We start from the raw sequence: 25,002 nt of genomic DNA on the forward strand, positions 1-25,002 counted from the left end.
TAAAGAGAAAAAAGAGTATGAGTAAAAAAGTGAGAGAGAGTTAGAGAGGATGCTCAATGTATGTTGTTCATGTTGTCTCAGTATGGATGGCCTATCGTTGAGATACCCATCTCCTTTGGTCCTTTGTACATGCGGCATGAAGGTACCCCATTGCGATACTTGGTTGAAACATGTATGTTGAAAGGTGTTGGTAACCCGAAGTTGTGAAACGAGAGGTGTTGTAATATCCCAGGTTTAGAGGCAAGAAGAAAGAGAAAACACGAAAGTGTGCATTGCATTCATGCATAGAAAATCCGGGGAATTTTCGCGCATTCATCTAAAACACAAAGTGATCGAGGTTTCTCTTGTGTCGATGGAATTGAGGTATGTCATCGACACAAGTGCGATAAGTTTCGACATGACCTTTGTTGATTTATTACATTTTCGAGGGAAATAGTTTGAATTCAAATTCAAATATGAATGACAGAATTCAAATAAGATTTTGAATTGGAAATTGAATTCTAAACAATTATATATTACAAGGTAAATATAAATATAAATGAGAATCAAATATTATAAATAACAAATTACATAAGTATTATTACAACACTTATTGAAATATTACAAGTTACACAAGAAATATGAGATTACAAAATGAAACTAAAAGAATTTCTAAATCTATATCTTCTTAACCTTTCTTGTTCTCCTTTCCCTGCAAAAGAAACAACAAAGACAAAGAAATGGGAGTTATGTTAAAATGTCTGTCTCCATGTTTATGGAGACATTTTTATATTGGAATCTAGCTAAAGGGTTTCAAGAACTACTCTTGATCCCTAATGATGATTAGAGGGAATTAAATTCTTTCTTAGGCAACATCAGGAAGAAATGGATCATATAAGGGACATATGGGTCATTTGGATTAGGGAACATTCATCAAGAAGGCAACCAGGGACTAGAGGCAATAATAGCTGATCCATATCACAAGGTAACTTTTCAAAACTTCCCTCTAATCTAGCTAGAATCCTTAAGAAGCCCACATATGTGTTTAAAGTGGATCATCCTTGACATGAAGAAGTCAATATGATCCTAAGACAATTATTTTTAAGCCACATATTAATTAAGCGAAGCCTAATTAAATCATATAGACACTTGGTCTGTCAAGCTCACATGTAGCAGCCAACAAGAATTAACACTTGGCAGAATACAAAACAAATGCCAAGCATGGATAAAGATCAATCAGCCGTTGCTTGCTCTAGGAGGAAAGGAAAGGAAACTTGTCAACTTGCACTAGACAGTAGAGCGCACACACAAGCAGCTCAGTCACAGCATGCAGAATAGTGTGCTGTCACCTCCACAACATCAGTTCAGCGATATAAAAACAGGACAACAGCCAACCGCATCACACTTTGCTCACATTCACATTATTCACCAGCAGCTCGGCTAGCCATCAATTGCACTAGCAAAATCCCCCCCCCCCCCAAATATCAAGAACAGCATCAATAGATCCTCTTGCCAGCCTTGTGCATGATCTACCAGCAAGAGCACATCCATCTCCATAAACAAACACCACCGATGATTTCTTAGAAGAAATAGGAAACAAATCAAGAATCTAGGAGGAGCAGGCTGACCACAAGAAGAAGGTCAAACAACCACCAGAAGATCAAGTTTCTTTACAACAGCAGGTTAAATGAGCAATCACTTTAATAAGCATCAGTTCACTGGCATATCTATTCCAGATCATCTTTGCACTTGGATATACGTATAAGCATTTACAGGAGCCTGTTTGGAGTTTTTAACATCATCTAATCATACTAGCTATGATCAGAGACTATTAAATCACCCTACATAACTACCAGAAGCACCAATCTTACTAAATAATTGACTGCTTTGTGCACACTCTTAGGAGGCACCACAAAGAGGAACAAATTCTAGCAGATAGCACTTTGGCAGTAATTGTAGGCAAGAAAATAGGCATCCAAAATCATAAGCTATAGATCATCAGCTGAACTTGAGTTGCGAGAAGTGATTCTCTCAGTTCTGAATAGAAGTGCTATTCAAAATTCATCACATAGAATTTTAAAGACCACAAATATCTGGTCTTATTTCAACCTGTGCCTCAACTTATGCATCACAGACTAGGCAACAAATCAAGCACACGTATCTGTTCTTAGCAAATGTACATCTTATAGAAATATATGCCTGGATGAGGAAATCATCCAAACAGGGGCATCATTCATATATAGCAAACTTGTAGAGCAGCAAGTTATTAATGAACATACTACAGGAATTACTTGGGGTCCAGAAAATAAATCCCAGACCAGCCAAGTAGAGCCTAAGTAGTAGTAGTAATTAACAGATCAAGTAAATCATGTATCTTCAAGAAAGGATAGTTGTATCTTGCAGATCTAAGCTCGTAAAGATAATATACAGATGGATAACTAGAGTATTTCAGTTGACTGAACTTTCCAGGTTCAGTCAAGTAGCCACAGGTCATCATGTCATGGATGAGCAAATTATCCAAATGGAGGGCATCACCCATAGCACATGGCAGTGACAAAGCAGAAAACAATAATTCTTGCCTCCACTACCAGGGCATGATTTATTTAGCTCCAGCACAACATCAAAGACACTAGAGTATTAAGCAATATTGTTACCACACATGAGCACAACAATAGATGGGCATAGGCAGAGTAGGGAAGGGTTTAGCTCACAGTGCCGTACAGGAAGTAGCGAGGTAGGCGACGCCGGGGTTGCGTCCGTGGCACCGTCCCGCCGGCGTCGAGGTCGAAGCGTGGCTAAGAAAGCAGTAGTAACATCTCCACCCGAGGAACATCAGCGCAGCAGCAGCCATACCACAGTCTCACCACCACAACCACACCCCACCAGAGCGCCATCGCAGCAACCAGCACAACAGCATTCCCACCAGTACACCACCGCAACACCGAGAAGAGCCCTGGCTATGGTCTCATGTGACCGCACGCGTCGGAGGGTGCGAGCCTCGTGGCGGCGGGCAATCGAGGGAGAAATTCATGGCAAAGCCTTTCTGGCCGACGGCGGTGGTGGCGACGACAAGCAGCGCCGTGCGGCGGCGCGGTCGTCAGCGACGCGCAGGTACGCGGGCGTGCGCGCTTGAGTACCGGAGGCGCTACAGAGGATGGGGCCGGCAGATGAGGTTCGGCAGATCCTCGCCGAACAGCGGCGGCGCCGAAATCGGTCGGCGACAGCCGGAACTGGAGGCGGCTAGGGTTAGCTGCGGGCGCGCGTGAGCAAGGAGGCGACTCTGAGGAAGAGGAGCTGGGACGCCAGTCGGCAACGGCGGATGCGGCCGACGACGGCGGGCATGGCCGGCGACGGCCGGAGCGGCACGAGGCGGCGGCCAGATTGGGGGCGAGAGGGGAAATCACGCGAGTCATGTGCGTGCCTGGAGCGACTGAGAATTTGGAGACGAGGGGCTAAGGGGATGAGTCGAGCCCAACACAGCTACCGAACCATGTGCGTGCTGTGTACCTATAAAACTAAGCCTAATTAGCTTCAGCTCAATAAACTAGTCTAGTATTTGTACGTGAATACTAGTTGATCCAATTAACTTTTAGCCTACTATAACTAGTCCACCCATTATGTACGTGTGTCCCTAATCCACTTAGAATATGTAGCATATTCTTATATTAGTGCATCCTATTTTATACATTAAAAATACTTAACAGTAAACCTAAGTTATTATCAAATCTAAAAAAAAATGTTAGGTACATTATTCATTCACAAACTAATATTGATATCGTATTAAATCAAGTTAATTATTATATTAAAATATTAAGGACTTAAATTCAATTCTAGTTACTTTAAAATTCCTAGGAAAATATTTTTATAAGAAAGAAAAGTAAAATGGAAATGTCTGTTCAACATTGATCATGTAATAAATATGTTTAAGGGTTAAACATGATTTAATAAATAAAACTCAGCCTTTTGATTTTTAACTCATAATAACCATATAAAAATGCCATAATCTAATAAATTGTAACCAATTCTAAATTATATTCCAGTACTAACTCATACATCTTTAATGAATATTTTCTTTAACTTAAGGTAGTTCATTAAATCCACATCAATTTAACCCTTTAGGGAATTCCTTAAGCCCTAACATTAAGTTCTTTAAACCTAAAAAATAAATAAGTTACTATCACTTCAAATTGTAAAATAAAAACAATATTATGAGTTTACACTCACATCTAAAGACACAAAAACTTTAACAACACTTTAGGTCATACTCTTACACATGTTTGAGCCAAATAGAATTGTTTGACTTACTTTGCATTACCATGTTTGATACTTACAAGTACAACCTTCAGGATTGAACCTTAAATATGAGGTAGACACTAAACCATATGTTAGTTGTATTGCTTAGGTAAATATTCATCCTACAATACCAATTTAACCTTATATTAGAAGTTTGTACATAGCTTGTTAGTTATATCAACCAATATTGTACTATTAGAAGCATGATGAAAAACCTAATAATCATTAGCCATCTCTAATTCAATTCAACTAAATTGATACCACTCACTAATATTGTCCTCTTATATGATAAATTCTATACACCATATACCTAAGCCATAGCCTTGGCTATGTGTAGAATTTAAGTGTTTATCCTTGATTGGATAGTATTCATTTCCAATTTTTATACCAAACTAAACACAACTCTAATAAGATTCTTGTTTGTGAATCCACTCTAAAAGTGCAACACATCTTAAAGAAATCATAACAACTTACTAATACTAAATCATCGGGGTTAGGTCACGTTTAGAGCGATTGCATCTCATACTTATGCATTATTACATCCTTGCCAATCTTTTAAACATCGTCCTTACCGGACGATGATGCTATTTCAGAATTTGGAGTTATTGCGTATCGAAGACCTTGCATGCATAATCATGCAGTCAAGAAAGGCAAGTTCATCACTTGCTCATGCCATTTGAGTATTTTTATCAAATTACTTGCAAAGTACTATGTTTATCACTATTGCATAAAAACCAAAACCACTATTTTCATAACTATGAATATGACTATGTGGTGGGCAATGGAACCATGGATTGTGTTGATATGGTGGAGGTTCCATTGCAAGGGTTTATATCCATCTAGGATTAAACAACAAATGTCGCCAGATGATTCTTGTGCCGTAATACCCGTGTTAACCATAAGATGCGGAGTGGGACGGAATAGTCAATTGTATTTCCACCTCTTGTACATCAACGGATGCGCTTTACCGTAGACCCTTGATCCAAGAGAGGACAAGTGGTACCCTTGATCCAAGAGAGGACAAGTGGTAGGGTGGGGGTCCCGATAAAGTCCCCACGGTAATTGCGGTCTATGATGGGTTGCGAGCTGCCGGCGAAGGAGTTCATGGTAGAGACCTGAGCTCGTTGTCGTGGTCGGGGTCCATCCTTAATTGGAGTAAGAGGACCGGCGAGGACCCGGGGGTCGGGGTTTGCAACAACGGGTGGGTGTGCGAGGTAGCGGAGGAATATGATTGGCTATGACCTTATACCGGGCCTCACACCATAGGAAGTGTGGACGGGAAGATCACCCGGTTGGCACCAAGGTTAAGATCTCTTATGGGTAAAGCAACACACCTCTGCAGAGTGTAATGAATTGTGACTGTCACTCCCTGTTCGGGATATGGAAGCTGCGAACGCGGCCGGAAAGGAGCTCCATGAAGTTCTAGTAAACCGGTGAAGGCTGACGGACATAGTTCTTACGAATAAAAGCAACCTCTTGAAGAAATGATTATGAAAACTTGCATTGGTATTAGACTTTCTGGTCTAATGCTGTAGCTAGTGCATTAAACATCTCTTTCCTATAATGAACTTGTTGAGTACGCTCGTACTCATCCCACTCTTAAATCCCCTGCTTAGATTTGGAGCCATCGAAGGAGGATCTACAGTGCAACTCGAAGGCCGAGGAGTCAACAACTACTTCAAGATACAGGACCCTGTCAGCAGAGTCAGATACGTCATCCAACAAGGAGAAAACCTAGATTAGCAGTAGAAAGGAACTAGCTTCCTCAACCTAGCTCCTACTTAGCTAGAATCTATTCTTAGCCTCTATAGCTAGTCAAATACTCTACAAATAGAGTTCGTGATAGAATTAGACTACGGGTCGTTCTTCTGAAGTTTATTGCAGATTTACCTCATTGTAAAGTAGGAGGCTGTGCTGATCTTATGTAATCGAGTCGATGTTGTAATTCTATAGACATGCCTTGGACCCGCATATGTTTCTGTTGTACCACTCTGAGCGATATAATACGAGTGGAACTGTGTTTCATTGGTGTTATATCAGACTTGCATACTACACCATGCAGTGGTATGCCGGGTCACCACAGTAGTCCTTAGCATTCAAGAAAATGAGGCAACACTTACTCATAAGAGGTCAAACTCATGAAACATAGATATTTTCATACATGAGATAGTTGGTACCCCATCCTTACACTATTATCGTTGACATGAATTGCATAGCTCAAAACAATATTTTATGCTCTCTCTCCTTTTTATTTTGTTGGAGGTTTAGCACATACATTTCCTGCTTACTTTCTTGTGTTTAAGATTCAAAAGAAATATTCATGAAAAGAGAGGATAAAGAATCTTCCAACAATTCTATATGATTCTCCTAAGCATGCTTTGTGATTCATAGATACTTATCATTCATGTTTCTTACAATGCTATTTATTGTTATGCATGCTTTGTAGAATGTAAGAGTTATCACTTGATGAGTACATATTACTTATTGTCATTGTTTATTGACTGAACCTTGTAAGACTTTGCATGATTATATAGAAGAGATGCAATAAACTCCAACTTTGCACTTTATTGCAACATATTGCCACATATTTGGCTCTTATATAATGTTATTCCCACATTTTACGATGTTTTAGGGGATTTTCTAAATATTCCCCCTCCTTGGGTTCTAATTCTGTTTGGTAGGAAACAATATTTTTTTAGTGTTTTTGACATTATATGAGCTATCTGACCCCAAAAAGGGCAAGATCAGGGGCCATGATTCGGAATTTTCGAGACGAACGAGATGGGATGAAGAGGGACAACATAAGGTCAACAGGTCCGGAGAGAGGCCAGGTGGCGCGCCCTCCCCCTTTGGGCACACCACCGACACTCTTTCCCATCCCGAGCGTCCGTTTGGCCTCATCTTTTTGCGAACCGAATTGTTTTGCCCTAAAAACTACTATATATACGACCCCGGGGGTTTCATCGAGACTACGACGGCGTAGATCAAAAACACATAAACAGAGAGTTAGTAGGCCGTCGTCGGCGGAGATCAGAGGGGGGAAACGCTACCGGAATCGCCTCCGATAGACTCCACCCCCCTCCGGTGAAGGCATCAGCACCATCTTCATCATCTTCATCAACATCTACAACAACTCTTCATCATCTCCCTCTGTAATCTCTTGGCAAACATGATGTATGATGCAATATATTATTTTCCCATGATCTATTGCATCTCTATGTTGATGTTTGAGTAGTGAATTGTTCATGGCAATTGTTATATAGTTTGTTGTTGGTTGCATTCAAGTATTTGTTATCATCTATGATGATCTTTTGTATTGATATATGAGTGCACACATATCTCAAGGGATGCATAAGATTATCACCGTTGCATGTTGATAGGATGAGGGATAGCGGGAGTGACATAAACCTTGTCCTAATTGTTAGATGCATGTTAGCGGGGGGTATAATTATGGGGATCTTTAAATTACATCGGTGGTTAGACTTCATGTCTTAATAATTCTTTCGTTTGCTCATGACAATGGCCTTATGATCAATCACTAGGGTGTACTTGCTCATGTCCATGGCTACATCTATCTATGACTCCTCTGTAGAAGAAACACTAAAAAGACTATAACGAGATTCACTAATTGTGTCAACCACACAAATGAAATAGCAATTTAAACACTAAAAAGACTATAACGAGATTCACTAATTGTGTCAACCACACAAATGAAATAGCAATTTGCCTGAACACGTGCTCTCTTGAGTTACTCCACTTCACTTCCCTTCATATTTTACTGAACACTTGCTCCGCCAGAGCCCTGTTTCCCCCGTGTGGCCCAACCCGAGGTGCCTCGCCGGAAGAATATCAGGACTCCTACTCTGATACTGACGGGTGCTTCACCGTCATCATGTGCTCCATCGTCGACCATAGCCCATATGGTTGTCCAAGTTGCACATGAAGCCACGCGGCTGATCTTGCCCTTGGCTCCTTGCATGGATACTTTTTTTTTAACTTCTCCAACTTCATACCCATCCATGGTCCGAGTAATTCTTCATGCAATTGCAATATACCATTTTAAAAAAGAAAATATCATATAATTGCGGTATAAGGTACATCTGACATGATGGAATGGCCACTTATGATTTGCCATACTTTTCTTTGAAGTATCTATTATTTGGCACATGACCACCACATGTCAGTGAGACATAAAATGACAAATAATAGAAGTGCAAAGAAAAGTGTGATAAATTGTAAAATCCGCCTTCTTTTTGACACTTTCAGCATCATGGAGCGCACCGACGCTTGAAGGAATGTGGTTGGGCAGGCCCATCGACGCATCGTCTTCGTCCCAGCGAGAGCATCTTCTTCGTCCCCATCCTCAAACAACAAAGAACGAAAAACTTTCTCGCCCCCGATTCTGTGCTTCCTATGCCGTCGGCCGCCCGCCTGCCCCCGCCACCGGCTCGAGCCACCACCTACGTTAGTCCACCGCCCCCGACTCTTCCTCTAAGCCCCCTTCTTGTCAGCTACCTTGTCGGTGTTGTCCTAGCAGGACATTTCTTCAGTTAACTCAGCAATCTACATGAAGAGGAATCAAAGGTCCACGGCGAGCGGGAGGAATGAACGGTCAAGATCACGAGAACTGGCTATTATAGGGGAGTGATGTTTTGAAACATGGGTGCATATGCTTCCTATATTTTGAAATGCATTTTACTTATATTTTAAATTTTAAAAAATTGAAACAAAAAATTCATACGTACATCTTCACGTGCTACGCACTCACAAAGTCGTTTCATAAAAAATCGACTTATCATGTGACGTATGTAAAAAAGATAAAATTCAGTGCTAAAAATAATGCTTTTTACAAGATAAAGTTTCTCCTTTTTACATAGACCACAAAAAACATTGGTTTTTAATGAAACTTGGCGAATGCACATACATTATGGAGATGTACATGTAGAATTTTTTATCCAAATTTTTTGACATTTCGAAATATGCTATTTTGGTAGAGGGAGCATACGCAACCGGAAGCCGAATTGAATTTCTGCTATTATAGTCCTTCCCGTGGGGAACGACTAGGCTATCGAATACTTCATATGAACTGAACCCTATTTTCCTTGTCTCATTTTACTTATCGTAGATGTATCTTAGATAGCAAAATCCCCTTTTCATAGCAGGGTCTTCAATTTAGGGAGTAGTTCTTGTCTCGAGCTCGGGCGGCGACTCGGATCGGCGAGGCGGGGGTGATTGGGATCTCCCCTAGAATCCCACCCCCCTCTCCCTTTTCACGGCGGTGGGGTTCAGTCGACGGAGGCGTTCCTTCCGGGATCTCACACTTCTCCATCTCCGGTGAGCACCAACACCGCCGACCGGTGAATTTTTTTTTTTTTTTTTTTTGAGAGAACGCCGACCGGTGAATAGGATCCTGCCTAATAAGCGGCCTCCGCGTGCTGTGCCGAGTCTGGCCCGTTTACAGGTGGGCCAGCTAGTCCGTGCCGCCCCTGGGCCGGCCCGTTGGTCACGTAGACGCGACCCGAAAGGCCGAAACCCCCGAGAAGGACAAACCCTCTCATTTCCTCTCCATCGTTTCTCTCGTGCGGCGGCGGCGGCGGCGGCGGCGGCGGCAGATCGAGGTGCGGCGGCGACCGGACCCTGGTAGGTTCTCCTCCTCTCTCCCTCTCTCCCTCTCTTCCCGCGCTGGCGGCGAGGGCGTTCGGCGGCGGCGATGTTCCATTGAAACACACCGGTTGTGGATGGACCATACTTTTTCCCGACACCGAATTCGCCACCATGATCCTCGCTGGCCGTGTACTTCCCTGAAGAATTGCGTCTATCCGCTCTTGCTGCAGAACAATCCGAGAATGGCTTGGGGCCAGGTTGCTAGAAGGCCCATAGCAACCCTTCTGTCGCGTGCCCAACAACAAGCTGCCCAACTCTCCCCTTCCGCGACATCCCAAACTCATCTGTTGGGCAACCATTTTCCGCAAAATGGCATGCTTCACAGGAGATTTAGCTCCGAAGTGCCCGATCAGATGGGTCTGATCAAGCAGCTCCGAGAAAGAACTAGCGCTCCAATCAAAGATGTCAAGGCTTCTCTGGTCAGCTGCAACTGGGATATCGGTTAGCTCTTCCTTCTCATCGCTTTGGTTGAGAGATTTTGTTATGTCCTCTATTCTTATTGCGGTTTGTTGAGTCCTTTCAGAGGAGGCGCAGAAGGATCTCAGGAAGAGAGGGGTGATTCTTGCGGCCAAGAAGTCGTCACGGACTGCCGCCGAGGGTTTGCTAGCTATGGCACAAGATGAGAAGCGGGCTGCTGTGGTTGAGCTAAACTGCGAGACCGACTTTGTGGCAAGGAACGAAGTTTTCCAGTATCTGGTTGGTTTCAGCCTCTGCTACATGCTTTGTACTACTATCATATATTATAATTATGTTGAACTGTGATAGTGAGCTAGAGGCAAGATATTCCTTTAGATTCATATCATCAACATAAGCATATGGGAACTGGAACATGGGTTTATTGCTATCGTATGTAGAAATCATTTCTTCGTGACTTGAAGAACTATGATTTTACTTTCTGGAAAGAAGACGGTCAATTCTGAAGTAGATGTTGCTATTTCTTGTAATGGTTGTCCTACTATTGCAGCATGTTGTTTCTATCCTTTGTTGCCTTGGTCGTTGCAAATATGATTCTCCGTGTCTTGTTGTAACTCATCAGATCCAGTATAGTGACTATTATGCCCTGTTTTTTCAGTCTTGCTTATTGATTTCGTCTTCAAGATGCTTTTGGGCCATCCCTTTTTTCCGTTCCTGTCTCGTTTTGCTTGCATATGCTGAGCCTGATATGTTCTGGATTTAAGCATGTATGTATATTGCGTCGGTTTTGACTTATGACTATGGTATGTCAATCATAAATAGAAGTTGTCTAAACATTTATCAATCAGCTTTCTAGTTTTCATTTTTGTTTGTTTGACACATTCCAACTTCAAACTCTGTTGTATTTGTATTCCAAAGTACTCTGTTCATGCCTTTTTTTTTTATCTTCTAGGATGTTAATAACTTTGGATATTGTATTGCATCATTTGATTATCTGTTTACTCACACAGGTACAATGTTGATAAGTTTTTTTTTCCAAATTTCATTTTTCTTGCAGGCATCATCCCTGGCGAAAATGGTTTTGTCAGTTCAAGAACCTGGCAAATTGGTTTTTCCTTTTGCTCCTGCATATTTGGAGGTGTGTGTACTTACCCATTTTGTCATTTAATAGGACATCTATTGTTTCTATCCACCCCTTGCTGAGCTGCTCTGATACATGAGATGTTGTTTATATCACTATATCCACAAGTTGATAGGCTTAAACTTGTCATGTACGGACTCTGAATCACTGGATTTAAATTAAGTGGAGTTCCATATTGAATTGTGTTCCATTTAAACCAGCCATGTGATCAAATTTGTGTGTAGTGTTATGTCGTGACCTAATATGATCTAAGCCTTCTTGGCATTGGATTTTCATTACCTGTGGTGTCGGTTTGACAAAATGATACATGTACAAAACTACTCCTGATCATAATGTTATATTGGCTAAATAGTAGAGAACATGGAGAACGTCCAAACAGTTATATACCTATGTTTGCAATATCAGCATATCACTTAAATTTGGTAGTTTTTTGTGAGCTGATCATGTTCATGTGAAATAGAATAAAATTACTTCAGGTTTTCTGGTTGAATTTCCTGTTTTGATTCTGTTTCATTACTCTCGGAACAATTAGGTTCATGTTTCCGAGTTGTAGACTTGTAGGGTCATGCAGTGCCCATGTCTATTTGACATAGGCGGATAATAACATATGATGATCTGTATAAACTCAAATGTCTACATTAGAGTTGAACTTGTCATATATTGTCCTTTTGTTCTTTTTTTTCCATGCGCGAGAAACTATAAATTTTCTCAATCTTTTCAGAACATGAGCATTAACCTAGATCATCCTAAACTCAGTGGTGAAACAACTGTTCGCGATGCTGTCACAGAAGTTGCTGCCATGGTGGGGGAGAACGTAAAACTCAGAAGAGGCTTCATGTTTTCCACTGCCGGACATGGTGTTGTTTCATCTTATCTGCATAACTGTCCCCAGCCAGGTGCACAGACGATTTTATTTCAGTTCCTCAAATTTTATCCATACTTTGGTTATCATTCTTCAGATTTTCCCCTTCCATTAGCTATTTTTTATTATTTAAAAAACATGAACAGTGGTTTTCTACTGATTAGGGAGCATGTCTGTCACCTGTTAATTTTTATCACCATTTTATCTTTTGTAGACAACTGGACATCATACTGTGTTTTTTACTATCTTTCCCTCAGTATTTATTGTGTTTGTACTTTGTAGCACGAGACAAGTGGTAGTTTACTTTTGTGAAACTGTTGGCAGAAATATAAACGTGCAACCATACTACTGAGTACTGACAACAATTTTAACATCTACTCTTGTATTTTGTACTAGCAGTACAACATAAAGGAAAAGAAACATTGACATTTCGGCTAGAAGTTGTTTCTGTGCTCCTTTAAAGTACGATGAGTCAGCATATTAGATTGATCCTACTTATATTCTCTTTCATATGCTGGCCAGACTCAGTATTATGGATTTGTTCGTGTGGGCACTCTTTTTAATCTTCTCCTGGCGTTTGAGAAATGGCATACTTGCTCGTTCACTTAAGTGATGCACTTTTCTTGCTTCAGGTTTGGGTCGAATGGCTGGATTGGTTACATTAGAAGCAGAAGATAGCAGTGCCCCGCTTGATGCTCTCAAGAGAGTTGGGTCATCTATCGCAATGCATATTGTTGCGCAAAAGCCATTATTCTTATCAAAAGACCTGGTTTCTGCCGCAGCTCTGGAAAATGAACGTGACGTGCTCCGAACTCAGGTACCTTATTCTGACATTGCCTACAAGGATTTACCATAAATGAAACAGCTCTGGAAAATATATCTCTGAGTAGTTGTATGTTCATCCACCATGACATAAGAAATGGACATGCACTTTTATGCTAAATGTGTTTGTTACAGGTCATTAATCCATGAACCAGCTTTTAAGTACTCTCCTACTATCTTCACAGAACAAACAAAACAATTTAGGAAGTAGAGAATGGCTAAGAATAAATGAGAAGCAAATGCATGCATTGCTGTAAGATTTTGGATTGAAAGAAAAGGGAAACATGTGCATCTAATTCTGAAATGGAAAGCGACCAGATCATACATACCATATTGTGATTTCTGGATGTAGACCCATATCAAGACAGTTTTTTGGTTTAGGTTTAGAAGTTCAGCATTTACACTGCTTTCCTATGAGTTGAATAACTCTATTTTATAACTTGGTTTCTATATCTTCTAAAGACATGGACTACATGCATCCTCAATATTAGGGATTGTGCATTGCCAAGTTACTTGAGAAATGCAGTTCAAAAAAAAGTTACTTGAGAAATGACATGGCATGCTGTTCTGTATCATGTTAGGCTGAAAAATCAGGTAAACCCCCAATGGCTATGGAGAAAATGGTGGAAGGTCGATTGAGGAAGTATTTTGAAGAAGTTGTGCTTTTGGAGCAAAAGTATATTGTTAATGATAGCACAAACATTAAGGTAAGCTTGCAAATCTTTTCATTTGACAATTTATGGCTGTGAATTGTGATCTCTAATAGTTTTGCTTGTTTGTATCATTCTTATCAGACCCTGCTGAATGATTTATCAAAGGAGGTCGGTTCTAAAGTGACAATTGGCAATTTTGTCAGAATGGAAGTTGGAGAAGGAATTGAGAGGTGCGTGTCAAATGTTATTTCTAACAGTTTGTATATTTTTTTCTTGGATTCCTTGTTTTTTACTTGTTTAATCTGTTTTGTTGTGCATATTGATGACAATATACACACCACATGAACTGATGGTCTATCTTTCATAGAAACTAAAATGATCTCACTTTTTTGCACCATCTTATGGAAATGGAAATGGAAATGGAAATATGAGTTGTTTCTTACTCGATCTCGTGCTTTATTTTGTTTTGACTCAGCTCATCCTCAGTTCTTGCTCATATTTTGCGTGCTGGTGTAGTCAGTTATTAACCACATCTTTTGTGCTCAGCAGACCTGAAGAAGCGGATGTGCCTCAAGCTACGGCTCGTGCGGCATAAATTGCAAGCTGAGATGAATCAAATGTGATCGCTGAGATGTGTGTGATGATTGCTTTCTCCCGAGAAATTCTATAGGTTCTCATTTTTGCTGTGACGGGATATTCTCTAGAAATCCAGAACTACTCATCAAATAGTCAATTAGTTAGAAGTTTACAAGCGAGTTAGAAGAATTATGTTCGCAAATTGAATCGAATGTAATAAATGAAAACAAAGTCACACGTGCTGATATCGGCAAGTCTGCCAAGTACAATCGTAACTTGTTTTGCTTTGAGTTTTGTTTACCTCTATCTGATTGAAATGCAGCATAGTAAAAACACTGATTGCAACTCCGAAAGAAATTTTGGCACTATTGCTCTGGCACAGTTTACCTTTGAGTATTTGCTCCTCCTGGGAATCTATAAACGGACGATCGGATCAAAGTTGCACTCCATCGATGGCCTCCCTCGACAGACCATACACCTGGTGCATGCAGAGACGCTGGTGGCTGGGATGCGCCGTGAGGATCAAGAAGATCAGGAGATGGCCGAACAGTACATGAATCCACATGATTTACAACTTGAAATGATTTGCCCAAACATGAGAGCAATGATATTTAAAGCTGAGATGAATCAAATGTGATCGCTCATATGTATGTGACAGTTTGCTTTCTCCCCAGAAATTCTATAGGTTCTCATGTTTGCTGTGACGGGATATTCTTTAGAAATCCAGAACTACTCATCAATTAGTTACTAGAAGTTTTACAAGCGAGTTAGAAGAATTATGTTCGCAAATTGAGTCGAATGTAATAAATGAAAACAAAGTTACACATGCTGATATCTGCAAGTCTGCCAAGTCCAATCGCAACTTGTTTTGCTTTGAGTTTTCTTTACCTCTGTCTGATTGAAATGCAGCGTAGTTAACTTATGGTTCTTAGCCACAGAAGAGTTGAGAAAGCTGAGCGTGGGAGGAGCGGCGTGGTGGTCGCGGTAGCGAGTGCGGAAGCGGGGGCCGGTGAGGAGGGCGAGCCAGCGCTTGCTGGCGAGGGAGGCTCGCACGAGGCACGCCGGTGAGGAGGGCGGGAGGCGGAGGAAGATCTGCTCCAGGATGTCTTCCGGGAGCGCCGGTGCCGTCTCGTCGAGGGGTTCTTCCGGCAGCGGCAGGGCCGATACCGTCGGCTGCATGGTAGGTGGGGGCGGCGAGGATTTCGGGTTGGTGGAAAGTTTTGAGGCGGTGTGCGAGACTGCGGGGACGAGGCAGAGAGTGGCAGTGTGTTCGAGAGCGGCGATTTTAAAGGCGCCAGTAGGTGTAGGTGTCACATCTACCGTCCACTCTCTTGCTTTGAGATTGGTGAGGCTTTTGATATTTGTCTAATATAAAACTAATAATTGAAACACAAGTGAAACTTTTTTGAAACTAAAGTGATACATGGAAAACATTGTGAAACAGTCTGACAAAAAGTGAAACTGATGACATCATTGCTGACGTCACTACGGTTTGTTTCACAAAAATATTAGTGTTTCAGTTATGTTTCAATTATGTTTCAAATTTGTTTCACAATTTTGTGAAAAAATTGGTCAGCACATGGCTGACGTTATTGCTGACATCACTCGGTAGGTACCGGCGCCTGTAAAAACAAGTTTTCGCAGTGTGTCCCTGTGTGCGTGATGTTTGTACTTGTGCAGGCGATTTTGACAAAAATAACCCTTTTGTGAAAGAAAAGCACAGCTGACCCTCTGGCCAAACTATTTCACTCATCTAACCCTTTTGTGTGGCGCCCCTCCCATCGGTGCCACACCTCACTATGTGGCACCCTTGCGAGCGGCGCCACTCACCCATCCGACGTGGCGTGGTCGACGCTGAGGTGTGGTAGACGTTGATGTGGCAGGATGCGTGGCGCCGCTCCCATCGGCGCCACACATTGAAATTATGGCGCCGATGGCAAGGGCGCCACACATCCACTTATGTGTGGCCACCCGAGCCCGCCCCAGCCACACTCTTCTCTGTTTCTTTTTCCCTCAAGAACAAGGCGGCCGGCTCTCTCTCCCCCCCCCTCAAATCCCTACTCAAATCTCTTAGATTTCATCAGATCTGCCAGTGGAGGTCGTTCCCAACCCGTTCCTTGAGGTAATCTCCTCCGTTCCCCTTCTTTTCATCAATTGATTTTGTGTATTTGGTTGAATCTACATATGAAACCCTAGGTTGATTTGAGGGTGAATGTGAATTTGGTTGGATGTTAGGGTTGTTGAAGTAGGAGAAATGGTAGTGTGCTAGGTTGTATGGGTAGATTATGTTGATTATGGTAACTAATGAACACATGCATGTATGTGTTGTTCACATTATGCTTGGGGGATGGAAAGAATTGTTCATGTTCATCATGTGGACAAGGATGCTTTCTTGAAGGGAGACCTAGAGCCGGACCCGGAAGAGGTTGACTTGGTGTTTGACCTTAGCCCTAGCTTTGCGGAGGTGGTAGCACAAGTGAGGGTTGAGTTGAATTGGAATGAGCCAAATGATGGTGTTGAGCTAGAGGGAAGACATGATGTGGGGTTTGGAATGCACACCCGTTGGAAGACAATGCGTATCAACTCCGAGCAACGTTGGTCCGTTTACAAGGAGACGGTGGCCGAGTCACAAGACAAGGCTTTGGAGTTGTTTGCAACCAAGACGGTTGATGCTCGTATCGAGCTTGACCTTAACCGGCGCTCCTCCCCCGTTCAAGCTAGGAGTCCACCACCCATGAGCCAAGTAGAAGCCACCGAATCTCCCATCGTCCAATCTCCCATTGCCCAAGATCCTCCGTTGGAGAAGGAGTATGACGAGCATGACGGTGGTGATGATGGTTTCGAGATTAATGACAACAAGTCGGTGATTTGGATAAATATTGGACGCAAGAGGAGATGAACCACTTCATTCCTTATTCCCGATGCTATGCGTCGGACTCGGATGATAATGGACCCGATGAGGAACTTGATGAGGATGGCTTGACGGCTAAGGAAGCTGAAAGAGCCGAGATATTCAAGAAGGTAACCAGACGGGATATTCGGATACCATTGTTCCGTGATGTTAGTCTTGCGGATGGAGCCGTGGTTGATGGTGGCAAAAGTTTACTTCTTGGAGCTAGGCCAATTTCCAAGAGAGATGTGGATGGTAGGATGGCTATGATCTCTAAAGGGATCACGTTTGATACCTTCTTGGAATTGAAGATATGGTTGAAGGAGTTCTCGATTAAGCATCATCGCCCTTACACCGTTGTTCACTCAGACTTGAAGAAGCGGTACACACTAAAATGTGTAGATAAAAGGTGCCCATGGGTTGTCCGTGCAAGACCTTTCAAAAAAGGGCCCTCTTGGCACATAACAAGCTGTGTAGCCACTCACATGTGCCGATGGCCGAAGCTTGATGGCAAGGATGCACAGCCAGACCACCGTCAACTCACATCCAGGTTCGTTGCATACAAGCTCTCGGCGGAGATATCATGCTAGGATACCTAGCGGGGCCTTTTCCGTATGTGTCTCCAATATAATTATATTGTACTTTCTATTTTCCTATTCCGTGACTAACTTTGGTTTTTTCAATTTTGTTTTCAGGTATGGCAACTCAACCCACCAAGGGGAAGGGGGCGTGGGAGGGCAATGAGAATGAGGAGTCCGTTTGGGAGGAGGCTGTGAGGACGGTGCGGAAGAGGGAGAAGGAAGAAGTTGTGAGGAAGGAGAAGGAGGAGCACGAGAAGAAGATGGCCGAGCGTGCCCGCATGCAAAGGGAGTATAAGGAATACCTATGGCGCGAGAATAAGAGGAATGAGAAGCTCCAGGCCGAATGTGGCCGTCTATGGAGGGAAAAATTCCAGAGGAACTGGCAACTTGCTCAACTAGCGAGGGAGAGGGCTAATAGGATGCACCTAGAGGAGGTGGCTAAGGAGGCTGAGCGTATAAAGGAGGAAAGAGCTCAAGCGGAAGCTTCAAAGACGGAGGAGCGCCACCATTTCTTTGACTCGGTGGTTCAGTTGGCTCGTGACATAAGGGAGAAGGAAGAACTGGCCGAACAATCTAAGAAGAAGAAGGCGAAGGGGGAGGGAGCCTTTGCCACACAGTGATGTCCGTTTGGCTAGGTTCTTGTTGTCGAACCTTTATGTTGTCGAACCTTGATGTTGTGTGAACCTTGATCTTCTCGAACCTTCATATCGTCAAACCTTATTGTAATTCGAACCTTGATGTCGTCGAACCTTATGTGTTATCTGAACAATTATGTTGTCTCATACATGTTGTGTGCACTGCTGTATTGAAAAATGTTGAAATATGGTAGGAATTTTCATGGTTTAGCACAAGTCAATGTGTGGCGCCCATGGCATTGGCGCCACACTGCACAGTGTGGCGCCCTTCACATCGGCGCCACACATTGAAACTTATATGTCGAAAACATCCAGGGGTTCCGAACGCTTAGTGGCACAGCGCCACACAAACAGGCTCGCCAAAACGGCTAAGGACTAAGCGTCCGGAGCCCCTGGATATTTTCGACATATAAGTTTCAATGTGTGGCGCCAATGTGAAGGACGCCACACATCCTGCCACGTCGGCTGGTCAGCGTCGACCATGGCACGTCGGATGGATGAGTGATGCCGCTCGCATGGACGCCACACAGTGATGTGTGGCGCCGATGAGAGGGATGCCACACAAAAGGGTTAGATGAGTGAAATAGTTTGACCGGAGGATCAGTATGTGCTTTTCTTTCGTAAAAAGGTTATTTTTGTGTAAACTAGGACATTTGCCCGTGCGTTGCAACGGGTGCGAAATAATTTGCGTTTCTAAAGCATGAAGAATGTGGAAAACAAAGTTGTATCCAGATAGCACTGAATTAACATCATGAAATCTAAAACTATAGTAGCAACCTCTAAGTGATACTCACTCCGTTCAGATATAATCGAAGCGGGGTGGTGCCTAACTAATATAGCATCTACATGGTGTCCTGTGTCGATTAAACCACATGAGAATCCACTCCGAACGACACATGAGGATCCACTGTGAACTGGATACCAGAACCATCCAATTTCTAAATGAACTCAAGTCTCGATCTTGAATAGTTTACCAGATAACAATAATGTTGTAGTACTTATACAACTTACAATGTTGAGTAGGGAATCATACTCAACTTTCTTCATCTTGCTATGTAGTGTAATGTGATGTCTACGCACGCTTCTATTCCTGTAGACAGTGTTGGGCCTCCAAGAGCAGAGGTTTGTAGAATAGCAGCAAGTTTCCCTTAAGTGAATCACCCAAGGTTTATCGAACTCAGGGAGGTAGAGGACAAAGATATCCCTCTCAAGCAACCACTGCAATTACGATACAAGAAGTCTCTTGTGTCCCCAACACACCTAATACACTTGTCGGATGTATAGGTGCACTAGTTCGACGAAGAGATAGTAAAACACAGGTGGTATAGATGGTGGTAATATTGCGGGAAGTAAAGATGCGGTAAAACGGTAAACAAGCGATGTTTGCGGTATTTGGAAACAAGGCCTAGGGATCCTACTTTCACTAGTGGACACTCTCAACATTGATCACATAATAAATAAATAACTTCTCCTCACTTGTGCTACATACACTCTCTTGTTTGATAACAAACACCATTCATTGTGTAGGGCTACAAGAGCTCCCTCAAGCCGGAGTAAACAAGCTCCACAATATTCGGAGTTCATATTTAAGTAACCTCTAGAGCATAATAGACCGTGCAATTTATACCGAGTACTAACATAGCATACTGGTGGCGTGTAGTTGACGTGGGAGTTAGAGATCTTTGTGATGTAACTTTTCTTCAGATCCCCGGCAACGGCGCCAGAAATTTAGCTTGATGACGCGTAAAGCACACGCTCGTTGGGAACCCCAAGTGGAAGGTGTGATGCGTACAGCAGCAAGTTTCCCTCAGTAAGAAACCAAGGTTTATCGAACCGGTAGGAGTCAAGAAGCACGTTGAAGGTTGATGGCGGCGGGATGTAGTGCGGCGCAACACCGGGGATTCCGGCGCCAACGTGGAACTGCACAACACAACCAAAGTACTTTGCCCCAACGAAACGAGTGAGGTTGTCAATCTCACCGAGCTTGTTTGTAACAAAGGATTAACCGTATTGTGTGGAAGATGATTGTTTGCGAGAAAACGAGTAGAACAAGTATTGCGATAGGTTGTATTTCGGTAAAGAGAATTGGACCGGGGTCCACGGTTCACTAGAGGTGTCTCTCCCATAAGATAAACGGCATGTTGGGTGAACAAATTACGGTTGGGCAATTGACAAATAAAGAGAGCATGACCATGCACATACATATCATGATGAGTATAGTGAGATTTAATTGGGCATTACGACAAAGTACATAGACCGCCATCCAGCTGCATCTATGCCTAAAAAGTCCACCTTCGAGGTTATCATCCGAACCCCCTCCGGTATTAAGTTGCAAAGCAACGAGACAATTGCATTAAGTATGGTGCGTAATGTAATCAACAACTACATCCTTAGACATAGCATCAATGTTTTATCCCTAGTGGCAACGGCACAACACAACCTTAGAACTTTACATCCTTTGTCCCAGGTGTCAATGCAGGCATGAACCCACTATCGAGCATAAATACTCCCTCTTGGAGTTACAAGCATCTACTTGGCCAGAGCATCTACTAGTAACGGAAAGCATGCAAGATCATAAACAACACGTAGATATAACTTTGATAATCAACATAACAAATATTCTCTATTCATCGGATCCCAACAAACGCAACATATAGAATTACGAGATAGATGATCTTGATCATGTTAGGCAGCTCACAAGATCCAACAATGATAGCACAATGGGGAGAAGACAACCATCTAGCTACTGCTATGGACCCATAGTCCGGGGGTAGACTACTCACACATCACACCGGAGGCGACCATGGCGGCGTAGAGTCCTCCGGGAGATGATTCCCCTCTCCGGCGGGGTGCCGGAGGCGATCTCTGGATCCCCGAGATGGGATCGGCGTTGGCGGCGTCTGCGGAAGGTTTTCCGTATCGTGGCTCTCGGTGCTGGGGGTTTCGTCACGGAGGCTTTAAGTAGGCGGAAGGGTAGGTCAAGAGGCGGCACGGGGGCCCCACACCATAGGCCGGCGCGGCCGGGGGTGGGCCGCGCCGCCCTAGGGTTTGGGCACCTCGTGGCCCCACTTCGTTTCGTCTTCGGACTTACGGAAGCTTCGTGGAAAAATAGGCCCCTGGGCTTTGATTTCGTCCAATTCGAGAATATTTCCTTACTAGGATTTACGAAACCAAAAACAGCGAGAAAACGACAAGCGGCACTTCGGCATCTTGTTAATAGGTTAGTTCCGAGAAAATGCACGAATATGACATAAAGTGTGCATAAAACATGTAGATAACATCAATAATGTGGCATGGAACATAAGAAATTATCGATACGTCGGAGACGTATCGGCATCCCCAAGCTTAGTTTTGCTCATCCGAGCGAGGTAAAACGATAACACGAGATAATTTACGGAGTGACATGCCATCATAATCTTGATCATACTATTTGTAAAGCATATGTAGTGAATGCGGCGATCAAAACAATGTATATGACATGAGTAAACAAGTGAATCATAAAGCAAAGACTTTTCATGAATAGCACTTCAAGACAAGCATCAATTAAGTCTTGCATAAGAGTTAACTCATAAAGCAATAATTCAAAGTAAAAGCATTGAAGCAACACAAAAGAAGATTAAGTTTCAGCGGTTGCTTTCAACTTGTAACATGTATATCTCATGGATATTGTCAACATAGAGTAATATAATAAGTGCAATAAGCAAGTATGTAGGAATCAATGCACGAGTTCACACAAGTGTTTGCTTCTTGAGGTGGAGAGAAATAGGTGAGCTGACTCAACATTGAAAGTAAAAGAATGGTCCTCCATAGAGGAAAAGCATCGATTGCTATATTTGTGCTAGAGCTTTGATTTTGAAAACATGAAACAATTTTGTCAACGGTAGTAATAAAGCATATGCATCATGTAAATTATATCTTATAAGTTGCAAGCCTCATGCATAGTGTACTAATAGTGCCCGCACCTTGTCCTAATTAGCTTGGACTACCGGATCATCACAATGCACATGTTTTTACCAAGTGTCACAAATGGGTACCTCTATGCCGCCTGTACAAAGGTCTAAGGAGAAAGCTCGCATTGGATTTCTCGCTATTGATTATTCTTCAACTTAGACATCCATACGGGACAACATAGACAACGAGATAATGGACTCCTCTTTTATGCATAAGCATGTAACAACAATTAATAATTTTCTCATTTGAGATTTGAGGATATATGTCCAAAACTGAAACTTCCACCATGGATCATGGCTTTAGTTAGCGGCCCAATGTTCTTCTCTAACAATATGCATGCTTAACCATAAGGTGGTAGATCGCTCTTACTTCGAGACAAGACGGACATGCATAGCAACTCACATGAAATTCAACAATGAGTAGTTGATGGCGTCCCCGGTGAACATGGTTATCGCACAACAAGCAACTTAATAAGAGATAAAGTGCATAATTACATATTCAATACCACAATAGTTTTTAAGCTATTTGTCCCATGAGCTATATATTGCAAAGGTGAATGATGGAATTTTAAAGGTAGCACTCAAGCAATTTACTTTGGAATGGCGGAAAATACCATGTAGTAGGTAGGTATGGTGGACACAAATGGCATAGTGGTTGGCTCAAGTATTTTGGATGCATGAGAAGTATTCCCTCTCGATACAAGGTTTAGGCTAGCAAGGCTTATTTGAAACAAACACAAGGATGAACCGGTGCAGCAAAACTCACATAAAAGACATATTGAAAACATTATAAGACTCTACACCGTCTTCCTTGTTGTTCAAACTCAATACTAGAAATTATCTAGACCTTAGAGAAACCAAATATGCAAACCAAATTTTAGCATGCTCTATGTATTTCTTCATTAATGGGTGCAAAGCATATGATGCAAGAGCTTAATCATGAGCACAACAATTGCCAAGTATCACATTACCCAAGACATTTATAGCAATTACTACATGTATCATTTTCCAATTCCAACCATATAACAATTTAACGAAGGAGAAACTTCGCCATGAATACTATGAGTAGAAACCAAGGACATACTTGTCCATATGCTACAGCGGAGCGTGTCTCTCTCCCATAAAGTGAATGCTAGGATCCATTTTATTCAAACAAAACAAAAACAAAAACAAACCGACGCTCCAAGAAAAAGCACATAAGATGTGATGGAATAAAAATATAGTTTCGGGGAGGAACCTGATAATGTTGTCGATGAAGAAGGGGATGCCTTGGGCATCCCCAAGCTTAGACGCTTGAGTCTTCTTGATATATGCAGGGGTGAACCACCGGGGCATCCCCAAGCTTAGAGCTTTCACTCTCCTTGATCATGTTGCATCATACTCCTCTCTTGATCCTTGAAAACTTCCTCCACACCAAACTCGAAACAACTCATTAGAGGGTTAGTGCACAATAAAAATTAACATATTCAGAGGTGACACAATCATTCTTAACACTTCTGGACATTGCATAATGCTACTGGACATTAGTGGATCAAAGAAATTCATCCAACATAGCAAAAGAGGCAATGCGAAATAAAAGGCAGAATCTGTCAAAACAGAACAGTTCGTATTGACGAATTTTAAAATGGCACCAGACTTGCTCAAATGAAAATGCTCAAATTGAATGAAAGTTGCGTACATATCTGAGGATCATGCACGTAAATTGGCTTAATTTTCTGAGCTACCTACAGGGAGGTGGACCCAGATTCGTGACAGCAAAGAAATCTGGAACTGCGCAGTAATCCAAATCTAGTACTTACTTTTCTATCAACGGCTTAACTTGGCACAACAAAACACAAAACTAAGATAAGGAGAGGTTGCTACAGTAGTAAACAACTTCCAAGACACAAAATAAAAACAAAGTACTGTAGGTAAAAACATGGGTTGTCTCCCATAAGCGCTTTTCTTTAACGCCTTTCAGCTAGGCGCGAGAAAGTGTGTATCAAGTATTATCAAGAGATGAAGTGTCAACATCATAATTTGTTCTCATAATAGAATCAAAAGGTACCTTCATTCTCTTTCTAGGGAAGTGTTCCATACCTTTCTTGAGAGGAAATTGATATTTTATATTACCTTCCTTCATATCAATAATAGCACCAACGGTTCGAAGAAAAGGTCTTCCCAATATAATGGGACAAGATGCATTGCATTCAATATCCAAGACAACAAAATCAACGGGGACAAGGTTATTGTTAACGGTAATGCGAACATTATCAACTTTACCCAAAGGTTTCTTTGTAGAATGATCGAGCAAGATTAACATCCAAATAACAATTTTTCGGCGGTGGCAAGTCAAGCATATCATAAATTTTCTTAGGCATAACAGAAATACTTGCACCAAGATCACATAAAGCATTACAATCAAAATCTTTAACCTTCATCTTAATGATGGGCTCCCAACCATCCTCTAGCTTTTTAGGAATAGAGACTTCACGCTCTAGTTTCTCTTCTCTAGCTTTTATGAGAGCATTTGTAATATGATGTGTAAAGGCCAAATTTATAG

At 42.2% G+C, this 25,002-nt stretch overlaps 1 protein-coding gene and 1 long non-coding RNA gene across 2 annotated transcripts; one reads left to right on the plus strand and one right to left on the minus strand.

The window, feature by feature from the left end:
• Positions 1 to 555: 555 nt before the first annotated feature.
• On the minus strand, positions 556 to 2,856 carry LOC124683361. Its single transcript, XR_006996651.1, has 2 exons — positions 2,701 to 2,856; positions 556 to 691 (listed from the first exon to the last, which is right to left on the minus strand). It is a non-coding gene; the product is annotated as an uncharacterized LOC124683361 (long non-coding RNA).
• Positions 2,857 to 10,113: 7,257 nt separating this feature from the next.
• LOC124683362 (elongation factor Ts, mitochondrial-like) lies at positions 10,114 to 14,694 on the plus strand. The gene is made up of 8 exons (XM_047217891.1): positions 10,114 to 10,377; positions 10,460 to 10,632; positions 11,408 to 11,488; positions 12,213 to 12,387; positions 12,986 to 13,170; positions 13,757 to 13,882; positions 13,970 to 14,058; positions 14,378 to 14,694. Exons 1-8 carry the CDS (start codon positions 10,119 to 10,121, stop codon positions 14,421 to 14,423), a joined length of 1,134 nt encoding a protein of 377 aa, XP_047073847.1. The 5' UTR covers positions 10,114 to 10,118; the 3' UTR covers positions 14,424 to 14,694.
• Positions 14,695 to 25,002: the final 10,308 nt, after the last annotated feature.

This window comes from Lolium rigidum, chromosome 1 (genome assembly GCF_022539505.1).
Source record: "Lolium rigidum isolate FL_2022 chromosome 1, APGP_CSIRO_Lrig_0.1, whole genome shotgun sequence".
Classification (NCBI taxonomy): domain Eukaryota; kingdom Viridiplantae; phylum Streptophyta; class Magnoliopsida; order Poales; family Poaceae; genus Lolium; species Lolium rigidum.